Here is a 26,529-nt window from a genome sequence, read left to right as displayed (position 1 = left end):
GTTCAGTGAGAAGAATCCACACGGGTAGTTGCTGTGGTTTGTGAAGGGATAAACCAAGTCTATTCATTTTCCAGCTTCCTAAGGATACACTGCTCCTGTTCACAGTCTGCTTCGTAAGCACAATGCCAACCGAATATAGCCGAGATGGTCGCTCAGGTAGAAATAAGGGCAGATGTGCTGTAACTAATCAGGTCTGCTTTTGCATCTCTCTCAGACTTAGCTTAAAACAGGTAACTAATTACTTTACCAATTAATTCCATACCTTGGAAGTCCCAGCCACATGACCCAGGATGGTGACCAACTGGCGTCATATTCATTTTCACTGATGGTACTCAACTGTTCTTCATTAGCCTGGGGCTGTTCTTCTACAATCTGGACTTCCAGGGCTTTCAGGGCAACTACTGAAGAGGCAGCACTAGCTTTCAGCATGGCCACCGCCTCACTGTGACTTAGGTTAGTCAAATCAATGCCGTTGATGTTCAGCAGCACATCACCTGTTCAAAGGCACAAGGGAGAATACACCAGTCTGTCAGAGTCGTTCCTACTGACAGCACCTCTCCCGCCAGGGTTTCACACTGGATTTTTTGGAGCTGAGGCAGTCTGAACTAACAGCCTGGAAACGTGAATAGCTCTGAAGCCTTATACTGTCAGTTTGAAACACTGGTGTGCTGAACTATTAAGCTGGATGAGTATTATTTATTTCTACTTAACACATCAAATGTTGCAGTTTCAATGGTACATTGCCCTGAAAATTTGAGACAAAAATTGCCTAAGCACCTTCGTCTCTCCTGCAATTGTCATTGCAGATGCCACTAGATAATTGTTTCCAGTGGTGTCTCTTAGGTCCACCTAACTTTAAAAGGGAAGGAAGAATGACAGAAGCAACACTATGGGCACCACAAAGTAACCAAGTCTTGTAGGTAAGTGAGCCTCCACAGGGTGTTTTAGGTCTTCTGCTTTTTCTAACTTGTTACTCAGGAGAACAAAATGGATTCATAAACTGCTGGAAAGGTTGGTACAAAAACCAGTCCATTAGAAGAAAGAACAACTCTACAAAGATAATCTGGAAAGAGTCTAGGCCACTAAAAAAACTACCACAATTTTTATTTTATTTCAGAATATTTTTTAAAAGCCTCAGGATGAAAACAAGAATGTTATTTACTGTCCAACCAGAGACAGTCTCCTCTTTCACACAATGTCTCACTGATGCAAGCCAGAAAAAACAAAGCAAAAGTGTGAAGACCTGGATCACATCTGGAACGAGACTCATTTTTTGAAAGCTTTTTCTTCCCAGGGAAACCTAAAGTTGAGGTGCAGCTTAACTTTAAATCACTTCTGTTGCTGCTGTGGTTACTTTAATGTTACACAATGAAAGAGCAATTGCCATTCTTCCATCAAGTGTGTTTTTCATAGTAGTACAGAAAAAGAAAGGATACCTGTTGGTATGTGGGTGTAAATCTCCCTCTCTCAGAAGCATATAAGGATGCTCCCACACTGTTCTTTTTAAATTTGCAATCTGTGAAGTATTTTTTTCATAAATTTCTTTCCTAAATCTGTAATTCTGTGAACGCTGAATCGCAGAGTTCCCATAAGAAGTCTTCTTTTCACATACAGAACAATTTGCTTTAATCATCAAATACTTTGCTATTGATCAGGCAGGACTGCCTTCACCTACACCAAGTCTAACCTCCACCTCCCGGTTCCCATCTGAAAGGCGAGGAACATGGATGGGTGCTGCAGCACCCCTGACAACTAGCAAACCCAAGCTGTCCCAGAGGATATGGAAGCATTCAGGAAGCAGGGTCAACAGTGAAGTAGTTTTGGGGGTAAACTAAGCATGGGTGAACTGTGGCCTGCCATCAGAGCATCTCTGCTGTTTAGATATTACGCTGAAGTGCAGAGATTCCTTGGACAGAGATGGGGCCCAGCCCACCACATTAAACACAAAAACAGGATGCGTGCACTACAGTACAAAGCATCGCACCGGACTCTCAGCTCAGGGGATTACCATCAGCTTTAAAGAATTTAACCAGACATTTCCTGGTCTTATCTGCTTCCCCTGCTATCATTCTCTAAACATCCCTTTCCTTTAAAAGGTGGAAGTGTGATACTAAATACTGTATTTCCATTATTGAAACATGAAGAAAAGCATCCATTGGTGCTTCCCTACATCTGTGAAAAGACTTTTTGACACCACGAGACTCCAGCGAACACATTCATCAAACAGCAGAGGCCACCCGTGCCATCAGGAAAGCCGAGCCCCACCTCGTTTAATCCTGCCATCTCTTGCCAAACACCCGTGAGGCTGCACACTTGTCACGAAGATGGGCAGTTCACCACTTTTGCTGCCTCTGCCTCCTGCCACTGTCATTCCCAGAGATTCATGTGGCTCTTTTTTCACAGTAATGTGCTTTTCTTGGCATGTAACACATTGGGAGAGATCCTGTTTAACAAGGATATATGACATTGTTAAAACTTTAAAAAAGAACAAAACACAACTAAGTTCACCCCAAAGCTATACTTTGGCACTTTATCAGAATGGTTTAAAAGGACTAAGTAGTGCAAATCATCTTTGGCTGGATTTCCTCCAGGTTAGAAAAAAACTAACCACCCCAAAATCAAAAAAGCCACTAATGTAGACACTTAAATATAGACGGAAAGTTTATAAAGGCCTGTCTTGAAAACCTCACTCCAGCTTTTCTTAGCATCCTACAATGGAATAGGCTGAACTTTAAGACTGCACTACAAAACCATATTGTCAAAAGAGACAACACAAACCAGAAACAAATCTTTTGATGTCTTGGTGAACATCAGCATTACCTCATTGTCAGTAGAATATGGCCCACAACTACAGAGAAGCTCCTAGGAAATGAAAACACATGTGTTTTCATACTGACAAAGAGAGACCATTCAAAGCCCTTACACATCATGTTTTCTTTTGCAGCTGGTATGTTGAATCTCCCAGAGCACTAAGGCCAATCAGTGCTATAGGCTGGTGATGGGTGCCTTATGCAGACTCCCTAATAATTATAAAGGAGACCCAAACTCGAAGCAAGAGGAGATGCTATGTTTAGTTTTCTAACACCTGAATTATAAAGTTTAGCCCATATTTAGTTTTGCTCCATCAAAAGGATCTAAACCTGAATCAAAGTATATTTTATTTGCTGAAGCTCTTCCTCTTCAGGATATTTACCGATACATTTAAACCACTACACATATACCTTCACTAGCATCTTAACAGAATATTGGCAAGGAATCCAAAATAACAGAAGAAATAACCTGAGAGATTCTTCCAATTACAAATACTTATTTATTCCCGCCTTCTCTTGGAAAATGGCAACACTGCTTGCTTCAACTTCCAATGCCACATACTCCTTCTGACTCACTCTGGTCCTCACATTACATGTTAATCACAGATGTAGCTATATGTACACATACCATAGCTTATAAAGACAGCTCCTTCTTAAGTCTTTGGGCTTTAGAACTAACTGGCCGGTGCCATGTAATTATGTAAACATTTTTAAGCCACAGGACTTCTAAGCCAATTGTAGGTTAATGAGAGAGGGGCAAAGATAAACGGTATGAAACATGGGAAATGTCCACTTGCGGTTATATGGGACTTCCCATTTTGAAAGAGCCCATGGGTGGTACTGATCTGCGAGGGAAATCAGCTCTGCCAACAGATCGACTTTGGAACTGCGATACGAATACAACCCATGCTAACAGATGGAAAGTGGGTTCAAGCTCTGATGTAGGTGAGCTGTAATCATTGTGCTGATATGGCCCAACATTGTGGCACGTACTAACAGCCACTAACTGTATTCAGGAGCCTCACCTTTGTCCCTCAGGAGGAAAACAAGCATCCTAGAGCCTCACTTTTTCTTTTCTGAAACTACCCAAACTTTTAGAAGAAAATACTAATAACACATGTAAATCCTCCCAACAGAAGTATGACAAACAGTGATGACAACAGAGAGGAGAGGAGGAAAGGTGGCTTCATTGACATGGCCAACGTGACAATTATTTCACAAAATCAAATTCTCAACAGTGAGAAGTCATATTTTTCTAACTACAAGAACATCTCAAGCACAGGCTTTATTTCTGCAGGTCTTCTGGATAATTTGACACTAGCTTCATGAATGTCTCTTCATGCTGCCTTTCTCTCCCAGCTTGGCCCTGCAGAACTCAGCACTGCTGGCTCATGGAAGAGATGGCACATGCCTCCAACATGCTGTTTGTATGTGTGCACCACATCTCCTGTCCTCGCTGGCTGCAGCCAGCACAGCGGGAACAAAGAGAGCATTCTTGAATGACAGCTGTCCCATGCAGCACTAACACATAAGCCACTGTCTTAGACAAGGTCTAACAACTACAGCTGTATGAGCTCAGAGAACTTCCTTCTTTCATTGCAGTCAGCAAATCCAAAACATATTGAAAAGCTGTTGCATATCTTTTGTTCCCACTCCAGACATGATACAGGACTTGAGTACCTGAAAGTAATCTTTTTAAAAACAAAAAACAAACAAACATAAAACCAGAAGTAAGTAAAAAAGAAGATAGAACCCCTTCTTCCAATCTTGCCTTGCTACACACTTAGACCATCACAAGAATAAAACTGTATTTATAACTCAGAGAGCGAAACACCAACCTTATGTGAGTTGGGTCTGCTGTGAAACAGCTGCTGGGACTGGTGTTGGTGTGAGTTGCTGTTGTGAGTCCCCGTGTCTCGGATAATACTGACGGTCTGTGACTTCAGGGGTCTAGAGATGATCAAATTCACTCTCTCCCCACTAGCCTGCCGAATATATAAAACAAAGTAATGAAGTTGATAGGATATTGATTATTAGCAGAGGGAGAGGAAAATGATGAAACAAGGCAACAGCAGAATTTGTTTTCCAGTTCCTCAGGGTGCCACAAACTTTTTAGACTGCATAGTCCCTTATTTATTTCTTGCTGCAGTTCCTCCCAGAACAGAGGGGATATTAACATTCCTGCTTTTCCCCTGGTGTTACATCTGTATCAACTGGAAATCCTTTGCCAAAAAGGATTATTTCTCACTTTCTGTTATGAAGCTTCAAACACTAAAAGTCATCCAATTCCATTTGCAATCTCTATGAACTTCTGCAACATGTAGCAATAAAATAAAGAAATCCCCACATGATGGCTCCAGGGTCTGCAGATTTTGGTCAAAAGCTCTGAACACCTCTGGTATTTCCCAAAGAGTCTGCCAAGAAACATGGTATATATGAGCAGACCATCAAATTCTGGAGTTTGGGGAATATCAGGAAACTCTGATACCAGATGTTAACTGAAGCATCAACTCTTTCTATTGCCGCAAAAATATACCTCAATAGATAAAGAGTTACTTAGTGTAAAATTCTGACCACTTCACTGTATCCAAAAACTGGGAAACTGAAATGATGATTCCCAAGATCATTGTCATTTTCTTTTAACTGCCATGGAAGCTCTTAAAATGATACCTGAAACAAATATTTACTACTCATTTGTATCACAGCTCTCTCTGTGGTGCTCAGTTAAGCAAAGATGACCGTGCTAGACTGCAAGAACCTATTACTGGTCTATTCCAACTTTCCTACAAAAAAGAGTAATTTTCACGAATATCCAGTCAGCAGGAAGCAGCAACATGCTGCAGCTGTTTCCTTACAGACTGGAAGAAGGGCATGGAGTAAAGGTTTTCCTGTGGGAACAAGGAAGGGTCATGTGTCAGACTGCATCAAGCTTTGGGTATATTTGTGTCCAGAGCAGAGCCAATCATTTGGAAGAGCCCTTTCTTGAACACATACAAAATGCATTTTACAGCATGGGACTCAGAGAAGACTTATTTGTTTCTTCCTAGCTGCTACCTGTAGCCTCTATGAAGTCTGATAGATCTTTTTCCTGTTTTAACCCCAATTAAATTTAAATTAAATTTATTTGCACAGGCAAATAAATACAAAACAAAGCCCACTTCTATAGAGCTTACTGAGAGATTAAAGCTACAATATATACATAAATATAATAATAAACCCCACTTTTTTTTCTGCTAAGCAACAGGCTGCATGGTACTTTCCTTGCTCATGAGTGGTCTTCTAACCTTCAGGCTGTATGCCATGGAAGACTAATGCACTTTTCACTTCTAAGGAGGTTAAGTTCATCTGCTAGGTGCCAAAGCAGACCTTGTTTTGCACTATTATTTCCAGAACATAAATCACAGTGAATTGCATTGCTGCAGGCTTTTAGGTGTTACACAAGCTGTTCTGTCCAGGACAGACTCTACCCTATGCTTCACCCAAGAAATAAAGCTGAGCTAAGGACTCAGGTAGGGAATGCAAATTACCTGTATAACCTGAGCAGCAAGCTCGGGTGTCCCGTGCTTCAAGTCATGGCCATTGATGGCAAGTACACGGTCGTTGCTGCAGAGCCTGCCATCTTGAGCAGCCAACCCCCCTTCCAAAAGGTCAAGAATGAAAACTCCTGGCTCGTCTGTTCTGCGTACAAGTTTAATGCCAAGCTGCTCGCTGGAGTCGCGTTTATGCAGCGTCACTTGAAAGCTGTCTTCCCGCAAGGAGCTGGTGGTGTCTGCGTGGTTGTGTGTGCGGCTGCCGAACCGCCTCTCTCTCAGCACAGTGAGGTGCAGCACCGAGCAAGGCTGGGAAAGCACAGCTCGAGCGTGGTTGTGAGACACATTGCTTATGTCAAAGCTATTGACCTGCAAAACAACAACAACAAAATCAGAATTATATTTTCACATGTTTAATTGTTCTTAGTTATGGAAATAAAGTCCTTTCCAAACTAAATTCAGAGCTTACTATAAAACCAACCTTGGAGCAACCTACTTATCTGACCCTACCAGGCCTCCTCTCTTGTCCTTACATCCTCTCTTGCAAACCCACTTTGGCTGCTCAAGCTACAAATCTATTTTTAGTTTGGAAAAGACCCTTAAGATCACTGAGTCCAACCATTAACCTAACACTGCCAAGTCCACCACTAAACCATGTCACTGAGCACCATATCTACATGTCTTTTAAATACCTCCAGGGATGGTGACGGCACCACTTCCCTGGGCAGCCTCTTCCAGTGCTTGACAACCCTTTTGGTGAAGAGATTTTTCCTAATAGCCAATCTAAACCTCCTCTGGCACAACTAGAGGCCTTTTCTCACAAAGGTGACTACACCTCTTTAACACCTGTCTTCATAGTCCAGAGTTTTTGTTCTGGTCTCCTTCATTTCTCTTCCTTAGATCTTTACATGGTTTGTTCTCCAGGACAAGAACTTTGAGTGTGCTTTAGTGTAATGCTCAGCATCACTTAAAATTATAAAATAATAGAACAAAGAATAAAATAAAAAGAACACATACAAATCTCTGAAGAAAGCTTATGTCTAACAATATGCAGGACTTCCATGACGTGAAAAATTAAAAAACCCTTGAAATCCAGAAAAAATGGAATTTATTTATTAGGACAGTAGAAAAAGGTGGTTATATCGAGTCTTAGCATGAATTTACGAGATTTTCCACTGACTTCAACTGGGTCAGAGTTTCAGATTTATTACCTGTGGCACTCAAAACTCAGTTGTAAATGAAAAACAGATTAAACTTTCCCTCCCTATAAACAAGAACTGTGCGTGTTATGTGGCCCACTGATACAAAGATCAGCAATCTTCAGTCATTTCTTGCACTATAAAGTTAAGATAAAAATTAACAGTGCAATGAGATTTGGCAGAAAACAGGAGCACCACAAAAAACAGCACAAAAGATGGACTTGCCTTGTTCTGTAAGAAGGGGTTCGAAGTTAACACTACAACTTCATCCTTAGCACGTACTATTGTGCCCTGATGGAAGAACACCTGCCCCGTAACTTCAGCAGATAAAACTAACACCAAATGGACTATACTGACCTGCCTTAACTAAACCTTTTAATGGTCCCCATTACAACATAAGTAAGTAAAAAAATAAACTTGCAGCTTCCCATCATCTAACAGCAATATTAACACTTAAAAAAAATATGAAGAGAAAGGGCCCAGAAATCTATGTACAACAGCTGCCACAATTACGTCACGCATCTGAGCTGGGGGGCTCTGAGAGGTCAATGCCAAACAATGTGGCTGTGGCAGTTTCAGCACAGGGTACAGCTCCGTACCCACCAATACCCTACCCCTGCAAGAGGCTGCTGCTCCAGCAGCAAAGAGAGAGGTAGCCCTGCCCGAGCCACCTCCATGCTCCAGAACAGTGCAGCAGCACTGCAAGCTCAGACACCAAACCCTGGCTGTGTCCTGGTCCGCTACTGCCCCAAGACAGGCTGTAACCTTGGGCAGATGGAAAGGAGGCTTAGCTAGGAGAAATAACATTTAGAGCTACCACCAGCAAAACCCACTAGGACTCCTCCAACAGAGCCTTTAAATTATATCTAGTTTTATTTTTAACTGTCTCTAGCTAAAGTAAATACATAAAATACAAAAGCATTCAAAGGGCACAGAAGAATATATGCAATAAAATGTAATTCTTTCTACAAGGCAGTTCACAATTTCAGAATAAAACAGCCTTAGCATTTCTTGGGGAAAGAGATTCTCATTAGGACATGGTTTACATGAATTACAGTCACAGTCCAGCAGAAAAAAGGGACAATTTGTAGAGCACTTTGAAAATGTTAGGCACCTATCTATACCTTGCAGACAACATATGCTTTTATGTAGCTGTTACTAAACGCTGTTCCCTCAGATCTTGAAAGGCTAATACTTCTTGTTTGACTGGGCAAGAAAATGCTGAGTTTCACCTTGCAGTCCTTTCTGGCTTTCTTTTAGTCCTTTACTACTCATAAAAGCCTTTGAAGACATTTTCAGAAATATCCAACTGAGGTGTACGCGCTGAGCTGCACCTTAACTCTGCACTTAATTACAGCTGGCAGAGACTAAGCCTGGTCACTTGAATACAACAGCTCAGCACCCGCACAGGTAAACTAAAAGCAGTAAAGACATTGTATTTTCCAAAAACTTTGGCTTTTACCTCTGTACGTCTCTCTCGGCGTGACAGAATGACTCTGATGGACACCCCCCTAGCATCTGACAGCCCCAGTGGCAGCACATTGATAGGGAAGACTCACTGCAGCATATAAATCCTATTTATAGTCAATTTATAGCCACTTATGGCTTTGGAAACTGTAATTGCCACCTGCCCAGCAATGATTTCCAAAGCGTTACTGGAACTCAAGCTCCCTATTCTGGCAACCAAGGAGAGCCCTTGAGTATCGAAATAAATTAGGCAGCATTCGAACAGTGCCTACAATTGCTCATTAAAAGGCAACATTTTGGAAATCTCTGGGGTTACTTTCTTGGCCAGCCACTATGCTAACACTCAGAGAGAGGAAAAAGGCACGTTTCTCAACAGGGACTTTATTTTCTGAAGTGCAAACTAATTTCATTCCAAGGATAACTACAGTATTTAAGCTACTTTTATCAGCTTGATTTCAAAAAAGTGAAATGAAAAAGGCTGATACTAATTTTGGACTGATCTTAGGCTACCAGATCAAAATCAAACATTGTTACCGAAGTAATTTTGAAATGATGGTAATATATTTATTTCAGGTGGAATGATTAAAAATAGAAAAAAGCTGGAGGACTGTCTTGTTCATGTAAAACTCTGTTAGTACCATTCTGAAGAGTCCTATAAACAACCCCTTTCCCTAATATAAAATTAAAACTCAAAAATTAATAGAATTTGATCTTTTTACACTGTCTGTGGCGAACGACTTAAAACTGTAATAAAAATACCCACTCTATCATAACCAACTTAAATTTTAATGGTTTGTTTAATTTTTTTTGAAAAATATTTAGAGCACCTTGCTTCAGGTCATGCCAGTGAAGAGTATCACTGACTCTTTTACACATACTGAAAGATGCAGGTCAGCTGCCTAGGCCATTGGAAGGTAACAGCAAAGCCTAATCAAAATAACAGTTTAGATGGAGCAGGTCCAGAGAAGGGCCACAAAAATGATCCGAGGGCTGGAGCACCTCTCCTACTGGGACAGGCTGAGAGAGTTGGGGTTGTTCAGCCTGAAGAAGGCGGCTGTGGGGAAACCTTATTGCAGCCTTTCGGTACTTAAAGGGGGACTATAGGAAAGATGGGGGCAATCTCTTTAGCAAGGCCTGTTGTGACAGGACAAGGGGTGATGGTTTTAAACTAAAGGAGGGTAGATTTAGACTGGGTAGAAGGAAAAAATATTTTACTGTGAGGGTGGTGAAACAGTGGAACAGGTCGCCCAGAGAGTTGGCAGATGCCCCATCCCTGGAAACATTCCAGGTCAGGTTGGACGGGGGTCTGAGCAACCTGATCTAGTTGAAGATGTCCCTGCTCACTGCAGAGGGGGTGGACTAGATAATCTCAAAAGGTCCTTTCCAACCTAAACCATTCTATGATGCTATGAAGTCAGCCTTACAATCCACAAATTGCTTTTTACATAGGACAAATCATGCCAACTTGTTAGCCAGAAATAACCTTGGGTTCCTTTGGAAAGCATGCATAAATTTGAGATCAAGACTAAGACCCACAACATTTAGAAACAGAAACATAAACTCATATTTTAAACATTGATAAGGGATGCTAAGGAGGAAAAATAATTCTAGGGACTGATCTGACAAATAACATAAAGCATGATAGCCAAAAGTGCTAGAACAACAGGCTCTGCTCTGAATATTAATTTGCCTTCCAACTGATAATTGCAAAGCTAACATTTACAAAACATAGTCTGACAAGGAAGATATCCCATCTCATTTAACAGGCAGTTCTACAAGGAGTGAATGGAAAGTAAGCAGACAGAATACATAATTAGGTTCCATACTTGAAGTATTTGGTCTCCAGCAAGAAGTCTTCCATCTCTGGCAATAATCCCATCTCGATAAACCTCTTGAATAACAATGTTGATCAAAGGCGTTTCATTGCCACCCACTATGCTAATTCCTAATTCGATATAAGGATTGGACCGATGAATTTCAATGGTAGTGATCTCTCCTTCAGGCAAGGTAGGTGGCTGTTGATTTGCTGCCAATTATTTTTAAAAAGAAAGATGATTAATATTCTTTATACCTCATTCACTTTCAATAAAGCAAATCACCAAAGGACAACGTAGACAGGCCACACGACAATGGTTTAACAACAAACTAAACAAGTGCAATTGGATTAGTTCCACTACTTGTTGGAACTCCTAGCTTGTCAGAAACACTCTCTTATGACTTAGTAGCATCCATGCTTCCTGAAATGGGGTCATTTGGATTGGAAAAGGATATTCTGAAACCTTTAGATCATGTCCTTTATAATAAATTTCATACACTCAATTTCCAATTGGATCACTTGCGTATTCACATTTAATGATAATGATAAAAATGTGTTTTAGGGGTTACCCCATGGCACATGACTTGGTCATGCCTCTTTGTCGACCGGTCTCACAACTGCACTAGGAGCTGCTGTTGAGTTGCCAGGTCAAGAGAAGGAGCCCATTTCTGAAGCAAACACAGAGACAACTAAAGAGGAAAAAGGGGGATGCTAAAGGATGGTAAATACAGAGAAGGAAGGGGACAGGACCACCTCCCTCTGTGGTAAGGCTGAGGGCTTCCTCTCTAAAATCCCAGATGCTAGTTTGGTGCAGATGGACGCAGAAGTTACTCAGCTGCCTATTCGTTTGAGCAGGACAGCACTCTATGTGTGAGAAGGTTGCTGATCCAGGTCGGGGAGGGGGGGAAAGGGGAAGGGGGGAAAAAGAAATCTCATCTTAGAAAACAACCTTTGTACATTTACAGAAACACTCCTTCTGACTTGCTGCTTGGCCAGTGCTACTAGTAGATTAACACGAACTACTGTAACATGACATGATAAATAATATACAGCACCATGGTATCTGGCACACACTCTGGGATATTTCTTCCCTTCCTAACTGTGACCTTATCCCAGCTGTACACTTGCACATAACCACAACCCACTAATATTTCTCCAGGAACTGCAAAAGAAAAGAGCCGAAGATGAAGATGTGCATTCATGGTTGGGAAGAGATAAGCTCTGACACCACAAATGTTTCCACATCTGATAGAAGAGACTTGAGAAGATAAGTGATGACATACTGTCTGCTACTGTGTTCTCCTCAAAAGGCAGATTGTCGACGCCGGGCTCATCTGTCCACGTGGGAAGGGCGGGTGAAGTGAAGCTCTGCTCGGCTGGCACTATTCCCTGATCTGCATCCGGAGATAAACTGCTAGGCTGCTCCGTCCCACCTGGACCACTCTCACACTCTGCTTCTGTTTGCAGCTTGCTCGTTTTCCTTCTCTCCAGAGCAACCCTTCGATGAGAAGCCCCAGGACACCTGCGAAGACAAAGTTTATACCACGCTTCAAGCCTGCAGCAATGTTTGTAGCACAAAATGCCAGAGTACTCCATCAAATGAAATCCGCCTTCTCCAAAGCCACAGCTTTACGCTGGTCATAAAAAAATATTACACACATTAGATTTTAAGGCTAAAATACATTTTAGTGGACAGGCCCCAAAACAATACTGCCTTCTTCACAAAACTTCTACTATGTATTTTTTTGGCCAGGAAATAAATGTGCTGTAACATCTCCTGCATGTGGACTTACTCTGTTATGTACATTCCAGTCTTGCTGAAAAAATTAAACAGGACCGGCATGAAATTCCACAGAAAAGGCCCATTAAAGACACATTCGGAGACCCACTGAGGCAATCTCCTTTCACCTTAGTAAGCCAAGAGAAGGAAGCGTCATATTTTCCTGGGGTCATTTGGGGGAGGAAAGAGATGAAAATTTTACGTATATTGCAATCTAAGTGTTAGAATACTGAAAAAAAATTATGCTTGTCTAGGAGTTCACATGAAAAGTTTAGCAAAAGGAACAGCTCTTGCTCATCATCTCCTCTTGAATCAGTAGGTGTTTTATCCTCCTCCTGTCTCCCCTTTTTCCTTCCAGACTTCACACAGGGGGTGCAACTTTTTTGCTTTCCCTCAAGTAACAATGTCCCATCAGCATTTGGCACTTTTCACTGTAAAGTCATTTCTTTGAGTTCCCACCATTCTTGATGCAATAGTTTTTTTGCTTGTGTTCAAAATCCTACACTAGTTTACTGCAAAGAAGGGCTGCAACATTGCAAATTCACGGAAAGCCTTCATTTATTACATGGTCTTAAAATTATGTGTAGATAATTGGATGTGGACATCAATCTTCCATCTGCCTGTGTGACAGTTTTGCCAGTGCCCGATATGTCACTTCTTACAGTATTTGATGTCCTTCTTAAAGTTCCTGCTTCTGGAGCTGCCGATCACGTAAAGATGCGCGTACTGTAGCTGTGCCAGAAAAAAAGAACTGTGCTCTTGAAAGTCCTCCCTGTTTGGGAACTTGACAGATTGTTATAACAAAAGAAGAAATGATTTATTTTTGCAACAGGAGAAGAAATGCGTTAACAGAGTAGAAGACAGCAAAGTCTAACAATGTCCTAACTTGTTAAACCAGAATGTTTTGAGAATCACAATTCTGTTCTGACATTCTGTGAAGGGGATTTTATAATTATATGGTTAGACTGTTTCATCATGAGGGATTTTGAAGAAATGTTCCTGGCCAGAAGATGAAAATGACTTGAAAGATTTTGCTTTGTGAAAAAGTTTCTCTGATTTTAATGATGGAACGCAACCCTACTTCTTGGTTTTGTTCAGGTATACTTACTACATAAAATCACTGACGTAGTGGGACTGATCGGCTAAGAAATCTGGCAAGTCTCAATTTATTCTGGTGGCCAGAGACACACAGTTACAGGTCAAACTCAGCAGGAAGTTTTCTATCGTTGACCATTTCACAATGCAAACCTCAAAACAAGAATCCCAGAAGGCCAAGAAAGGAGAGATGCGATCCCTTCCCTCAAAATTTCTAAAATACTTTAGAGCTTGATGGGTTAGCCTCACACTCCCCCAGATCCCAGCACTGGCAACTGGAAAAAAAGGACTAATCTCCAGCATCATTCACTTCTGCAGCAACATGGCAAGGGGTAAATGCTCTTGCAGAGGAAACCTCTTCTCTGCTGGGGAGCTCTGACAGATGTTTAGAGCAAGAGTTTAGGACAAAGCCACCCCAAGCTGCACGTACTTGCTGTCTCTGAACTGCTCTGCGATAGGAGTGGTGATTTTTCAAAAGGGTGAATGAATAGCTCAAAACTGACACTGTCCGAGGACCACACTTCAATCCCACTGAGCTTGGATTGCAGTCCAGGCTTACCGGACTATTTCTGCGAACTAGATACTTCCTTAGGTATCTTCTACCAAAACACTGTGATGTTGACCTTTATTCAGCCAGCTCACAAGACCTGTGGATGCCAAAGGACCTTTAGTAGGTGTAGTTGGTGGATGCCAAAGGACCTTTAGTTGGTGTAGATGGCAAAGCACACCTTGGAGAGCTTTTTTTTTTAAAACTGTATCAAACCAGGATGCAACAAAAATCACCCCTGGAAGTGTCCTGTTTCTGTCAGAGCCTTCCAAGTCACAGCCAGGTCCTCCTCCATCCTCCTCCACAAAGCACGTTCCCCCATCATCACCTGGCAGCTGATGAAAGTCATTACGCAAAATATAAATAGATTTGAGGGGTTTTTTTTTGCCAATGTTATTTAATTACCATTTCAAACACTAATATTAAGAAATGTAAACAACCTCCTGAGCACACGTACTCAGCTCAGTGTAATCCCTTTTGTGCAGCAATTTACAAGGCAAAAAAGAAAAAAAAGAACGAAAACCCCCCTAGATTTTTCCCCAAATTAACCAGTAATTGTAACAGACCACAATTTTCAGCCTGGTATAGTGCAACTGCATTGCCAGGAAAGTAGTTGTCTGGTGGAGACATTAATTCATGGGATGACAATTCCTAGGCCTTTAAACACGATATGCCACCTACCAAGCAGCAAAGCCCAGTATTGGTATTTGAGCACATCTTTGAGCACATCTTTGAGCACATCTATAAGGACATCTTTCATTTCCACTTGCAACATAAAAAGATTTTTATTGTCAGTAGGAATGTATTATTCACAAACAGCAAAATCATACAGCAGTTGTAACAGTTAATAAGCACCAACAGATCGCTAAAGGTGCACACCTTCACTAATACTGTTTTTGCCAAATATCTGGGATAAAGAGCATTTTGGGCTAAATGTTGTTACAAGTTATGTACACAGGTGGGCATCTTAGGGTCAAAATGAGCACTGAAGGTTGTTTTTATGGGTACAGGAATCCATTCTCATACAACAAATAGCATAAATGAGGGCTGAAATGTGTCTTACAGGAACTGCATTTCTACCTACAAAGCTATAATATCTTGGCTAGGAGTGAGAAGAAAGGCAGGAATATTTTTTAGAATTTCCAGAAATTATTTTATTTCTTTCATAAATCAAGATGCTCAAGAGTAGAGACACTGAAACAACCAGCTAAAGCAACAGAGTGATGTTATTTATTGGAAAACTCGAAGGGCAGTTGTTCTTGGGATGTAAAATGAGCTTCTTACATTCATCACCTCCCTCCAGCACCAGATTTTGCTCTATTCTGGGTGGGACAAAGCATAGCTTTTACTTTCAACTTCTCTTAACCCATATCAGACAGGGAAGAAAAGTTTCTCATTTAAAAGGTGACTTCTCAGAACACTAGCAGCAATCCCACTCTGCAGATAGAAAGAGCTTTCATAGAAAATTGAGATGTAGTTTACAGTGTATTCCATGGAATAACAGTAGGGGCACAAGAAAAACCACGTTTGCTCACTTACTACTGAAAAGAAAGGTTTCATTGTAACTTATGTCATCAGCTTCTGCCCAGTCTAGAGGTTCGATAAAAGCAACTACACCAAATAGCCTCAAACCAGCTGCACTAAAACACTCTTCCAAGCAGAAGCTGAATTTAAGCAAAGACTGCAGAGAAGCAACCCAAATGCCTTTGCTATTGCTCATAAAACTTTGCCAGCGAAGTGACCTTAAACAGTAATTCTGGCAAGATTTACAGCTGCAATTCAGAGTAAAACATGGTGCTGCTTTGGAAAGTTAAGTGTTTGGGTCTTGGTTTTTCTTTTGCCAGAAAAACAAAGAAGGGGAAAAAAACAAAAGAAAGAAAAGGGGCACTAGGAGTTATCAAGGTTTGGGAATCAGAGAAGACTCAGGAAAAAGAAAAAAAGGGTGGTTTTGTTGCATATTCCTCTCTCACACCCAAACAATTTAAGGACCCTACAAGAAGCCAGGTAACCTCAGAGCAGAGAACAACCACAGAAAGATCCTTCATCTTTCCAGCAATGGAAAGAGTCCATAGGGCATGGAGAAACTCTGAATCTGTTGCCTATCCACTTACTCAGGTGTAAGAAAAGACCTGCCAAAAGAGGGTTAAATCCTACAGATAGTTCTGGTGCTACAAAGAGCAGGGTAGGGCAGTGCTTGCAGCTAACATGGGACCAGGTGGGAGGAATGGGACTCAACAGCACTATCATAAAACAACAAAATAACTGGGATTGCCAAGATTTTGAATGATAAAATTCTGTATCTATACAACTAATTTTCCCATGGATCATGTTAATTTAAATCCATATATTAAGCGTGCCAACTGACATGCAGTGAATAACTCAATAATTTCTTCAGTTCCAGAAAATACAATCCTATATAACTTAACGTTGTCATAAAAACTGCTTGAATGTTGGCCTCAATATTAAAACATTTGGAAAAACATCACTATTCAAAAGGATAACTTAAACTACTATAGGAGAATATAGGAGGGGAAAACTGAAGTCCAACTCAAAAGCAATGTATAAACCACAGTCCCTAACCCTCTCACTAAGAAGCTGTATGAATTTCAGAGTATGTTTTTGTACAATGGAGTTTCTTCAGGTCTGAAAAAATCCATAAGAATTAACTGAATTAAATTTGTACACAGAAAAGCTCAATAATTTTTTTGTCAGATTTCCTTCTGATAAATTTACCTTTGATATTTAGAAGTGGAATTGGCACCTGCTTTACTAAACATTAACAAATTTTCTACACCAAGTGACTGGGAAAAACAGTACAACTCAGCATTACTCATACATATTTTTGCTTTAAATCAGATTAAGTGCATTGTGTTTAACTTTGAAAACGACAGTTTCCAAGTGAATGTCATGAAACTGAAAGACTGATAAATCAAGAATATTTTTTTATGCAACGAGGTATCATGGAGTGCAATTAGTGACCATGAAGTAATCGTTTGTATCTCCTGCCTCTCCATCTCCTTGCTGGAGCAGCTTGCAGTACCCTTATGCTCTGAGGTGCCTTCTGGATATGACAATATTTTCTTCCAGCTCTTATGCTCAAACGGAGCGGATTAAAACAACACTGGAAAACTGAGTGTGAATGTTTTTAGACAGTGAATACTAACCAAACACATTGCATTTTTTAGAAATACAAACTAGCTCATGTAAGGGCTTGTTGAGACTGGTTTATATTAATCTACGCTGAAAATTAAAATAATACTGAATTTTATATTTCTTTCCTACATTTAATGATCAGTGGTAGAATTTACTGGAGTCATTAATCCATATAAAATCACATTCAAACTATGCAGTTGCTGGCATCGTTTATGTCAGCAATGATAATTTACAGGTGTTCGGATGTTTGCAGATAAACTTAATTGAAAACTGTAAATCACCATATACTCAAAATGCGTATCGGCATCCCAAGACAACAGAAGGAATTGAAAACGAGCAGCCTTCTGCAACTGAAAGCTTTTTTCCAGCTGACAAACAGTAAAAGCTAGTGACTCAGCTCACTCAGATTTCATAATAACCTTGTGCATTAAGTAAATGAATATTTCATATATACCTAAAGAGCGCATACATAGTGTTCCATGTACAAATAAATTACGTGACCCTGTTGTAAACAGCCCTAATATCATTCAAAGAGATGCCAACCAAGGAAAATGGACTGAAGAGGTGAGGGATACGACACTGACAGAAGATGATACAAATATGTAGCAGGAGAGCCTTGCTAGCATTTTGCCTTTTATTAAAATCAAATTAGTTCAATATTAGGATTATAAATCAAAGAAACAGGCTTCCTCACCACCCTAAAGTCATCATATAGAACAGAAATTACTTGACTGGAGGAAACAAGCAAGAGCCTAAGCTAACATGGAAATAGCATGGAGAAATAAAAAAAGGCAAAAAAAACTAGAGAGAAAGGCTCTTCATGAGTCCTCATACCTCCCTGACATGGACACCACACATATGTACATTCATGCTGTGGGTATAACAACCAAAAAAACCCAGGCAACTCCAGGCTCACCACAGGGTTGCTGCACTTCCTGCATGCCCAAGGTCCTCCCACGCTCTGAATCGCAAGAAGCCTTCAGGATGTGGCGAAGAACGAAGAGGGCACGCTCGAAATACACATGTGAACAAACTGTTTCCAAGGCAGGCGGTGGCTCTTTCCCCTTCTCTGTGGAGCACTTGCCTGTACATACACCCACACCACATCTCTCTCGCAAACAACCTCCTCTGCAATGTCACCCTTCACCTAAAGACAGTCCCCAAGAGTCACCAAATGGACAAAGACCAAGACTTGGACAGAAGTTCGTGGGGTAGATCCATGCACCTCTCAAATAAACCTTTCCATCCAAGTAGGCACCAGTGTTGCTGGACCGGACTGAGGGTGGGTGGAGGAGGCACAGAAATAATATCACCCTCCTTCTGAGGAGGGCGACAGGAAAGGAAACCTCTCCCCATCCCGCTGCAGCCACCACTGTCCCTCCCTCTGGGCCCGGGGTTTTCAATCCCAGTGTGGAGGGCTCTTTGCCCAAAGAGCCAGAACAGATAAGATTACCAAACCATGAAACACCCTCACGAAATGGGCAACTGTTGAAGTTTATGCAAGCTGGTTTGAAATATAAAGAGGAAAAAAAAGGGTATCAAATGGAAAGAAAGGAAAGCAGGTAAGAACAAAGCCCATGATAAAGTCATGGAAATTAAAAGATCTCATCTCAGCTGATGACTGAGGCGACCAGAACAGTTAGGACTCATCAGTTTTCATGAAGAGTTGCCAGAAAATATGCTTGTTTTTACAGCGCTGCTGACAAAAACGCTCACATACTGAACTGTATTTTCCTAGCGCCTTTTGCCTATGTACAATGGATATGTGCAATGCTTATTCTTCTGGGTTTGATGCTTTTTTGCAGGGACAGTTACATACTCTTCTGAAACCTCTCTCTGCAAAATAAGCATAGGTTTTCAAATAGCGTTGAGTTGTACACAGGGAATATTTTTTGGTAGCAGATGCAATTCACCTGAACTGGATCCTTTGAAGTCAGATGCATTTCCTTTGAATACATGATTTCCGTCTCCTCATAATATGTTACTATACTCCTCTTATAATTTCATAAATCTCTAAATGGTTTAAAGTTAGTTGGTGTAGACATGCATAACATTTTTTTAGCCCTAACTCATTAATTCCACCATATTTTAGTTTTAACATAAATGGCATGTCCAAGTTTTTATTCATGATTCATGTAATGAAATAGCTAATGATTAAAAAAACCTTATCTGCTTATTTGCTGAAAATATTCTCCAACCTATAGAGGAGACAAAAGAAGTCAAACATACCCCTCAAAACAAGTTTTAACATTTTTCCATTAGAAAAATAGCACTGCCTTACAGACAAGAATGAAACAGCTTCACGTAGCAGGGTATCACACACATGGTACGGAGGCAAATCCTTTGCTGGAAGAACAAAGTGCACTAGTCTGCATAACATGAAGTATCATTCTATCTGAATCTGATAGTCATAGAATCATGGAATTCCAGGGTGGAAGGGACCACAAGGATCATCTGGTCCAACCTTATAATAATCTTATTTCCCGCTTTCTATCACAGCCTCTTTTCAATAATTAAGTATTTAGAGTAGGGCAGCATAAAGCAGAAAAAACTATAAAACTGTTAACAGTTCAAAATAAGGTCCTACACATTTAGGTGCAGGTAATATTGGAATGCATCTGACACAAAATCACTCACAAAGGTTGCACCAAAACTTCCCACTGGTGTGAAGTGATTAATTTCTACCAAATTAACAGGGTGTTGCAAGTATTCTAGAAGAAATGAAAACAAACAAAAAATCGTAGAAACTACATCATGCTTGCACAACATTCCATCAACCTGTTCAGTAAACAGGTTTTGTTTTGAACAGTGAAAAATAGGTCTTGCAGGAGTCTTCAGAGATACCCTGTTCATCTGCCTACCTCAAAGCAGAATCAATTCTGCTGTAACTGTTCCTGATAAAGGTTCATTTAACATGTTCATAAACGCTTCTGAAAGTGGGGAATACACAACCACCACCCAAGCAATCTATGCCAGTGCTGGACCATTTTAAAGCTTTTCCTAAAATCTGAACTAAATCTCTTTTGTTCCTATTGTACTATTTCCTTCCTCTTTGCAGACAGAGTTTGCACATCTCTCATTTTCCCCCTCCCTCAGCATTTTTCCCCTACCATAAACCACCCCCATTTTCTTTAGCTTTTTCTTCTAAATCATGTTTTTTGAGACCTCTAATGAATCATGTCGTTCTCCCCATGACTCTCTCCAAGTGTTCTTCGCTATTTCTGGTGCAATGTCCAAAACTGGAATCCAGTGCTCTAGTTGTTTACAGTTACAGACTGACCCTTTCCTACGGTCATCTACTGTGAATTTAAAAACCAACAACAACCCTCTCCCCAGTCCTGCCCCCAAACTGTACTGCTACACAAACTGGCCTACCAAGTGTGTAAGGAACATGCAACGCAAGCATCTGCACCGCTCACCTGTTTTTGAGATGTGCCGCCAGGTCACACCGCTGCATGACTTCCTGACATACGGAAGAGAAGGGGCACAAAACAAATAGCTTGTCTAACAGTTTATGAACAAGAATACTGGATTTTTTGCAGAGTTTAAAATGGAGTCTCTTTCGATCCAGCGGGCAGAAATCCTTCTCCTGCAGAAAGTTCCTTAGGCACTTGTAGCAGAAAGTGTGTCCACAGGGAGTGTCCAATGGCTGCAACAAGGGCTGAAGGCAAATGTGGCAGACCAAGTCGTCGTCCACTTCATTCTGGTAGTTATAGAGGTGGTTCTCCCTTGTCCAGTGCTGCTGGCCACACTCAAAGCACAGAGGGTTCAAGGAGGCATTCTGCTCCACCAAAGCCATGTCGTCACCTGCAGTCCCCATTGTACAGCTAAGAAGGCTGAGCGATCCTCCTCCTCATAGGATGGGGTTGCTCATGTAAAGCTCAGAGGGAAGCAACTTCTCCCAGGGTGACTTACACTCTTCGGCCAAGTGTCATTCTCTGCAACAAATAAATAAAAAATATTCATTTTGCATGAATTATGAAAGTTCTTGTCAGAACTTTTGACTTCTGGGTTTACCAAAACACAACGGCTAGACAGATTAAGAGAATATTCCTGTTTTCTGTAAATTTGTCTTAGAAAAGAGCAACAAAAAAAATCTGAAAGCATAATTCCTTTTACAACATAAATCTTTTACAGCTTCATAACAGCTACTGCACTGCATAGTTTTCACCTGCAAGATTACCAGTTTGTGACAGCAAGGACACTGCATTATGCAATGTCACACTAAAAGCGCATAATTAGTGTCTAGCACAAAAATACCCTATTGTGGAATAATGGTTGTATGACCAAGTGATTAAATGTGTTCTTTAATATGAGATTATAATTTTAATCTGGTCCTACTATATTTTTTTGAATATTAATGTAGAATATTACACATTACAGGTCTAAATACATTGCATTAAAAATAATGGCAACAAACCGCTTACCCTGTTCTTTCCTATTAGTAATATTGCATATATGTCACCACTTACCTCCAGGTTTTCCCTGTGGCTTGCTACACAATAAGAGGGACTGAGTCTATCCAATACGCCACATTTGATTTAATATAGAGCCCAGTAATACAAATATGGAATAAGCTAATCATATGAAGCTATTGGTTCTAAACAACTAACCTGTTCTGCTTTTTATCCAACAAAATTACAGCATACTCAGTGTGATGATAATCATGTCAGTCAAAGGACTGTAGGTCTGTCACTGTGGAATTTATTTTCTAAACTTTGTAAGTTATTAACTTTTCCCCTCTTAAAAGAGCTACCTGCTCAGGAAACTGTGCAGCCATCAGTCTGCAGTTTCAAACACTAAAACTAAATCTTTATCCCTCCCAACCTTATTTACCTGTCTCTCCCTTACAGAATCACATTGCTTGACACTCATAACAGGATGATTTAGCAAACAAAACAAGTTTTTTCACATTCTTAAGAGACCTTCTAATTCTAGTTTTGGTAAATGTTCTCATTGGGGGGGGGGGGGGGCGGTGGGGGGGATCAAATTTGAGCAATGCTTACTTTGCCCCTAAATTCTTTATTGCACTTCAGCAAGCAACACTCATGACAGACACTGACTGTATTGTAGCAGAGTAGTAGCAAGCATACAGAGAAATGAAAACTGCTAGTCTAGGTACCAGCCCATCATCTTTATTTTTAGCTGCTGAAATGTAGTCATAAATATACACTGAAATTCAATTCATGTAGAACGCGTGCATTTCACCATGTCTTACCGTTTAAGAGAATCCCTATTTTGGTTTTTGCCCCTGAACCTCGTACATCCAAGCACAAGACTTAGAGCACATTTTACAAGGATTATTATATCCTTTGACGCAAAAAGGATTAAATAGTAATTTGTAATCCAGGCTTCTATTCTGCCATGGAAATTGATGCTCATCACTGCCCTGTCTTGTTGTAGATAATGTGCACCTTCTGGAAAGGATTTAATGAGGGAAGAACATAGCGGTTCTTTGTTACTGGAAACTAAGAATGCAAAATGAGACCCTAAAAGAGATTACTCAAAAAACAGTCTTAAATGTGTTATGTAAGGGTTGAGAGATTGGAGAGCAGATAAGGAGAGCTGCACATGGGGCCCTCATGCTCAAACCGCAGCGCACTCTCGCTCTGTGTTCATGCTACTGGATTAACGCAGAAAGGATGAGACCCATCTAATGGCTGTCCTTTATGTAATGTAAAATAAACCAGATAAACGTTCTAGAAAAACGCTGCATTGGTTTGTGACTTTACCAAATTATTTTGCCACTTAGGACACTATGAGAGGAACACACAGTGTGTGTTGTATTGTACTTAGGGGTACCGGCAACACCAATACGCAGAGCAGAGGAAAGGGACATACAGAATAGGCAGAGAAAGCCATTTTAAGAGCTAGACCCACTCCTACTACTGACTACAACCAGGGGTCTTCCTCTTCCTCCAAGTAGCCCAGGTCCCAAGAAGGGAGCAAGTCCTCTATCAGCAAGGCTATGGAAACACCCTGGGACCATTCTGTGTACTGCAGTTATGGAGCTTCGATTACAGACCTCTAACAGCAAGCATCCTGAATCTGCTTTCTTTAAGGCTTGTAGCATAGCTATTCTTTGAAGTCTACATGACTCACATGGCAGTCTGCTACAGAGCACCAGGCAGTGTCACACAGTAAATATACCCATGAGATACTTTGACCATATACTTGCTATAGTCAAAGATACCTTCACCCCTCTTTTGGAAGGTTGTAATTAAATAATTTTGTGCGTTAAAAGCTTTTTAAAATAGCTTACTATAAATTTTGAACAAAAAGTAAAATAAGAAAAGTTACTGAGAGATGAGACTTTCACTGTCATGTTTTAGATTTTCATGACAAGCCTTCTCTCTTAGGAAAGGTACATCCAGAGACAAGCTCTATTTACTGGAATCACAAGAGTTTGTCCTCAGTGAAACACAGGCAGTCACTCCCTATTGCTCACCACCAAAGGAAGTGAGCAGACAGACCTGTTCCCATGTGTCGTAACACTGCTGGTGCAGGGACAAGAGCCCTTGGCTGCGTTTTGCTGGGAGGTGCCACTTCAGGCCAGAAGCAAGTTGTTTCTGTAGGCTGCTGACATTGCCTCTAGCCGCTTCGCAGTGCCACCAGCATCCTGTTAGCTTAAACCATCAATAAATTCCATATACACTAACCCCACCACCTTTTCTGCAGCTGACGTGACCACCCTTCCACTACTTCTCTGCCAGCAGTGCTGTGGGAGAAATAGATAGCGGATTACAACATGAAGATTGAAAAAAAAAAAAAAACCCTAACCCAATCCCTCCCCCCGTCCCCCCCAAAAAAAACCCTAAACCCAAAAATCAACCAAAAGCCGCATCGAGATTTCTTCACTTTTGCACTGCTGTCTGCTCCCTTCACTGCTGTGCTGCATTTGGGACAAGTCTGTTCCATGAATGAGGAATCTGTCACCAGGATTTCTATTGTTTATATACCACAGCTGCCTAATTATTGATTCCGAGTCTTTTTACAGACTATTCCCTATGTAAAATATCAACTGATTTACAAAGTCCACAAATACAGTATCTGTGGTCTGAGCAAAAACTGGGATGGCAGGCACGGTCTAAATTTCATTGATGTAAAGCACTATACCCTGAAATCCACAGTACTGGAGCACTGCCATTTAAAATACCCTCCTTCAACCCTGTTTATGCATCCCTTACATTATTTGCTGTATATCTTATCACTGCAGATCACCAGCTCCACAGGACCATATCAGCTCAGGAAAGCTGCAGACAGGAAAAATAGTCAGAATTATAAAAAATATAAAGAGGGTAAAAGAGCCAGCCAGGCCTGTTATTCAAGTCATATAATTCCCTAGTAAATAATTCTCCTGGGACTTCATTACAACAGCCGAACAGTGCAGGTGGTGCCCTGCTTTCAGTTTTAAATCACAGTCCACTTGGGAGCTGGGCAAGACTGGACATCCAACTGTGCAAATTTTAATTATTTTTTTTTTAAGTGGAGTGTGCATGAGAGCAATTTTAGACTGAAAAAGACAGCCTTATCCTTAGGCCTCCTCTAGTTCTGACTTATTCATTCAGCTAACATTCTTTGGAGAAGCTTGACACATTTTTACAAAAGCATAAGATGTCAGGCTTTATACCCACATCAGATTTCATGATGTTTATTCCTTCTGTCTGAATGGGCACTATTAAAAAAAAAAACAACACTTCAGTTTGAAGTTAATGGAAATACATATTTTGCAATGAATGCTCTCAGAGATATAAGTAATCTGTTTCTAAATTCTCATATTAACGTCCTGGACATTTAGAGCCCATTAACTGACTGTTCAAAATTTTACCAAAAAAAAATCTGAGTATACGCCAGAAGCAAACAACTAGGGAAAATATCCACCTTACCAACTAATCTCTTCAAAAATTTTATACCACAGTTTCCCATTTTGTTTACTACCTTATGAAATTTCCTTAACCAAAAGCAAAGGTCAAAAGAACATCCTTTGATGAATGACACCCCTGTTCCTTTGCTGGACTCTGGTGTACCTGTATCCCAAAACAGCTGGGATGCAGACCTCTCAGTTCTGTGGCTAACAACACTCTACGACAGAACGGAGATGTCTCTAACCACTGAATTAATGCCTAATTTATACTGTGTAGCTTAAACCAACTGCAGGTGAGAAAATGTCCACCTGTATTTCCTCTCGATTAAATGCTACCAGGTGCTGGCTGCTTTTTCTCACTCCAGGGGGCTCAAAATTTTGCTGCCTGCTGACAGCACAGGAATGCCTCAGCATGTCCCTTTCTTATCTCTCCACAGTGGAGAAAGGGCAGGTATGGAAAGAAGTTATAACAGCTATGGGTAAAGTTTCATATGACCCTAAACTCAGGCGGTCCTTTCCTAGTAATTCATATTTGTACTTGCAAGGCAACACACAACATGTATCGATCAAACATTTGGAACAGCAGTATGGTCATCACCCTGGATTTCAGGAAAGGTTGGCTTAATTTTAAAATGTCACAGGATTTCTGAAGCCTGTTTCCATGGCCATGGCACTGGAGTGCCCCAGCTGGCTAGGAAGGATCTCAGGATATCCAAATTCCCCTCCTGCCTTGTTCAAATGCCGGGGCTGTGAACAGGATCTCTTAGCATCCAGGAGTGGAGGAGTGGATCAACACAAGTCCCAGGAGCGGGAAACTAGACAATGGTTACATCCGTTGCTTACAACCACATCATAACTGATTAAAAATTAGTTCTTAGCTTCCAGTCCAGTATCCTTCACAGGAATTGCAGCATCAGGCTGATGATTCATAACTGTTTTCAAAGCAGACCCTAGCTCGAGTGGAAAAATAAAAGATAGCAGAGACTGTAATAAAAAACATGATGAGAATAAATAGCTGACACACAGCACTAGAGGGGAAAAGTGTTATTCCACATCTTCCAATAAGCATGACCTAGCTCATTAGATACAATCTCTGCTTTAATATTAAAGCCATACAACAAACAAGTGAACCAGAACTAGCAATTTGTATTGACTTTACAATATCTATGTTAATTATACAGGTATCTGAGGGCTGCACTGCCTTCCAACACCAAACCCCAATTTGATTTTAGTCCAAGTTTATGAGACTAACCCTGTTAGACTCTCTT

At 40.8% G+C, this 26,529-nt stretch overlaps 1 protein-coding gene across 1 annotated transcript in view; it reads right to left on the bottom strand.

Annotated features, from left to right (window-relative positions):
• The window catches only part of LNX2 (ligand of numb-protein X 2), a 60,387-nt gene that overhangs the window by 6,901 nt on the left and 26,957 nt on the right, over positions 1-26,529 (bottom strand). Inside the window, exons 2-8 of the mRNA XM_064441096.1 lie at positions 20,817-21,335; positions 12,106-12,344; positions 10,833-11,032; positions 6,338-6,709; positions 4,649-4,795; positions 2,266-2,443; positions 263-494 (exon numbers count right to left, since the gene is read on the bottom strand). Of these exons, the coding sequence (XP_064297166.1) occupies positions 263-494; positions 2,266-2,443; positions 4,649-4,795; positions 6,338-6,709; positions 10,833-11,032; positions 12,106-12,344; positions 20,817-21,217 (1,769 nt within the window). The 5' untranslated portion in view covers positions 21,218-21,335. The remainder of the gene's footprint in view (positions 1-262; positions 495-2,265; positions 2,444-4,648; positions 4,796-6,337; positions 6,710-10,832; positions 11,033-12,105; positions 12,345-20,816; positions 21,336-26,529) is intronic.

The sequence above is a fragment of the Phalacrocorax carbo genome, chromosome 1 (genome assembly GCF_963921805.1).
Source record: "Phalacrocorax carbo chromosome 1, bPhaCar2.1, whole genome shotgun sequence".
Taxonomy (NCBI): Eukaryota; Metazoa; Chordata; class Aves; order Suliformes; family Phalacrocoracidae; genus Phalacrocorax; species Phalacrocorax carbo.
This window is presented reverse-complemented; position numbering and strand designations above follow the sequence as displayed.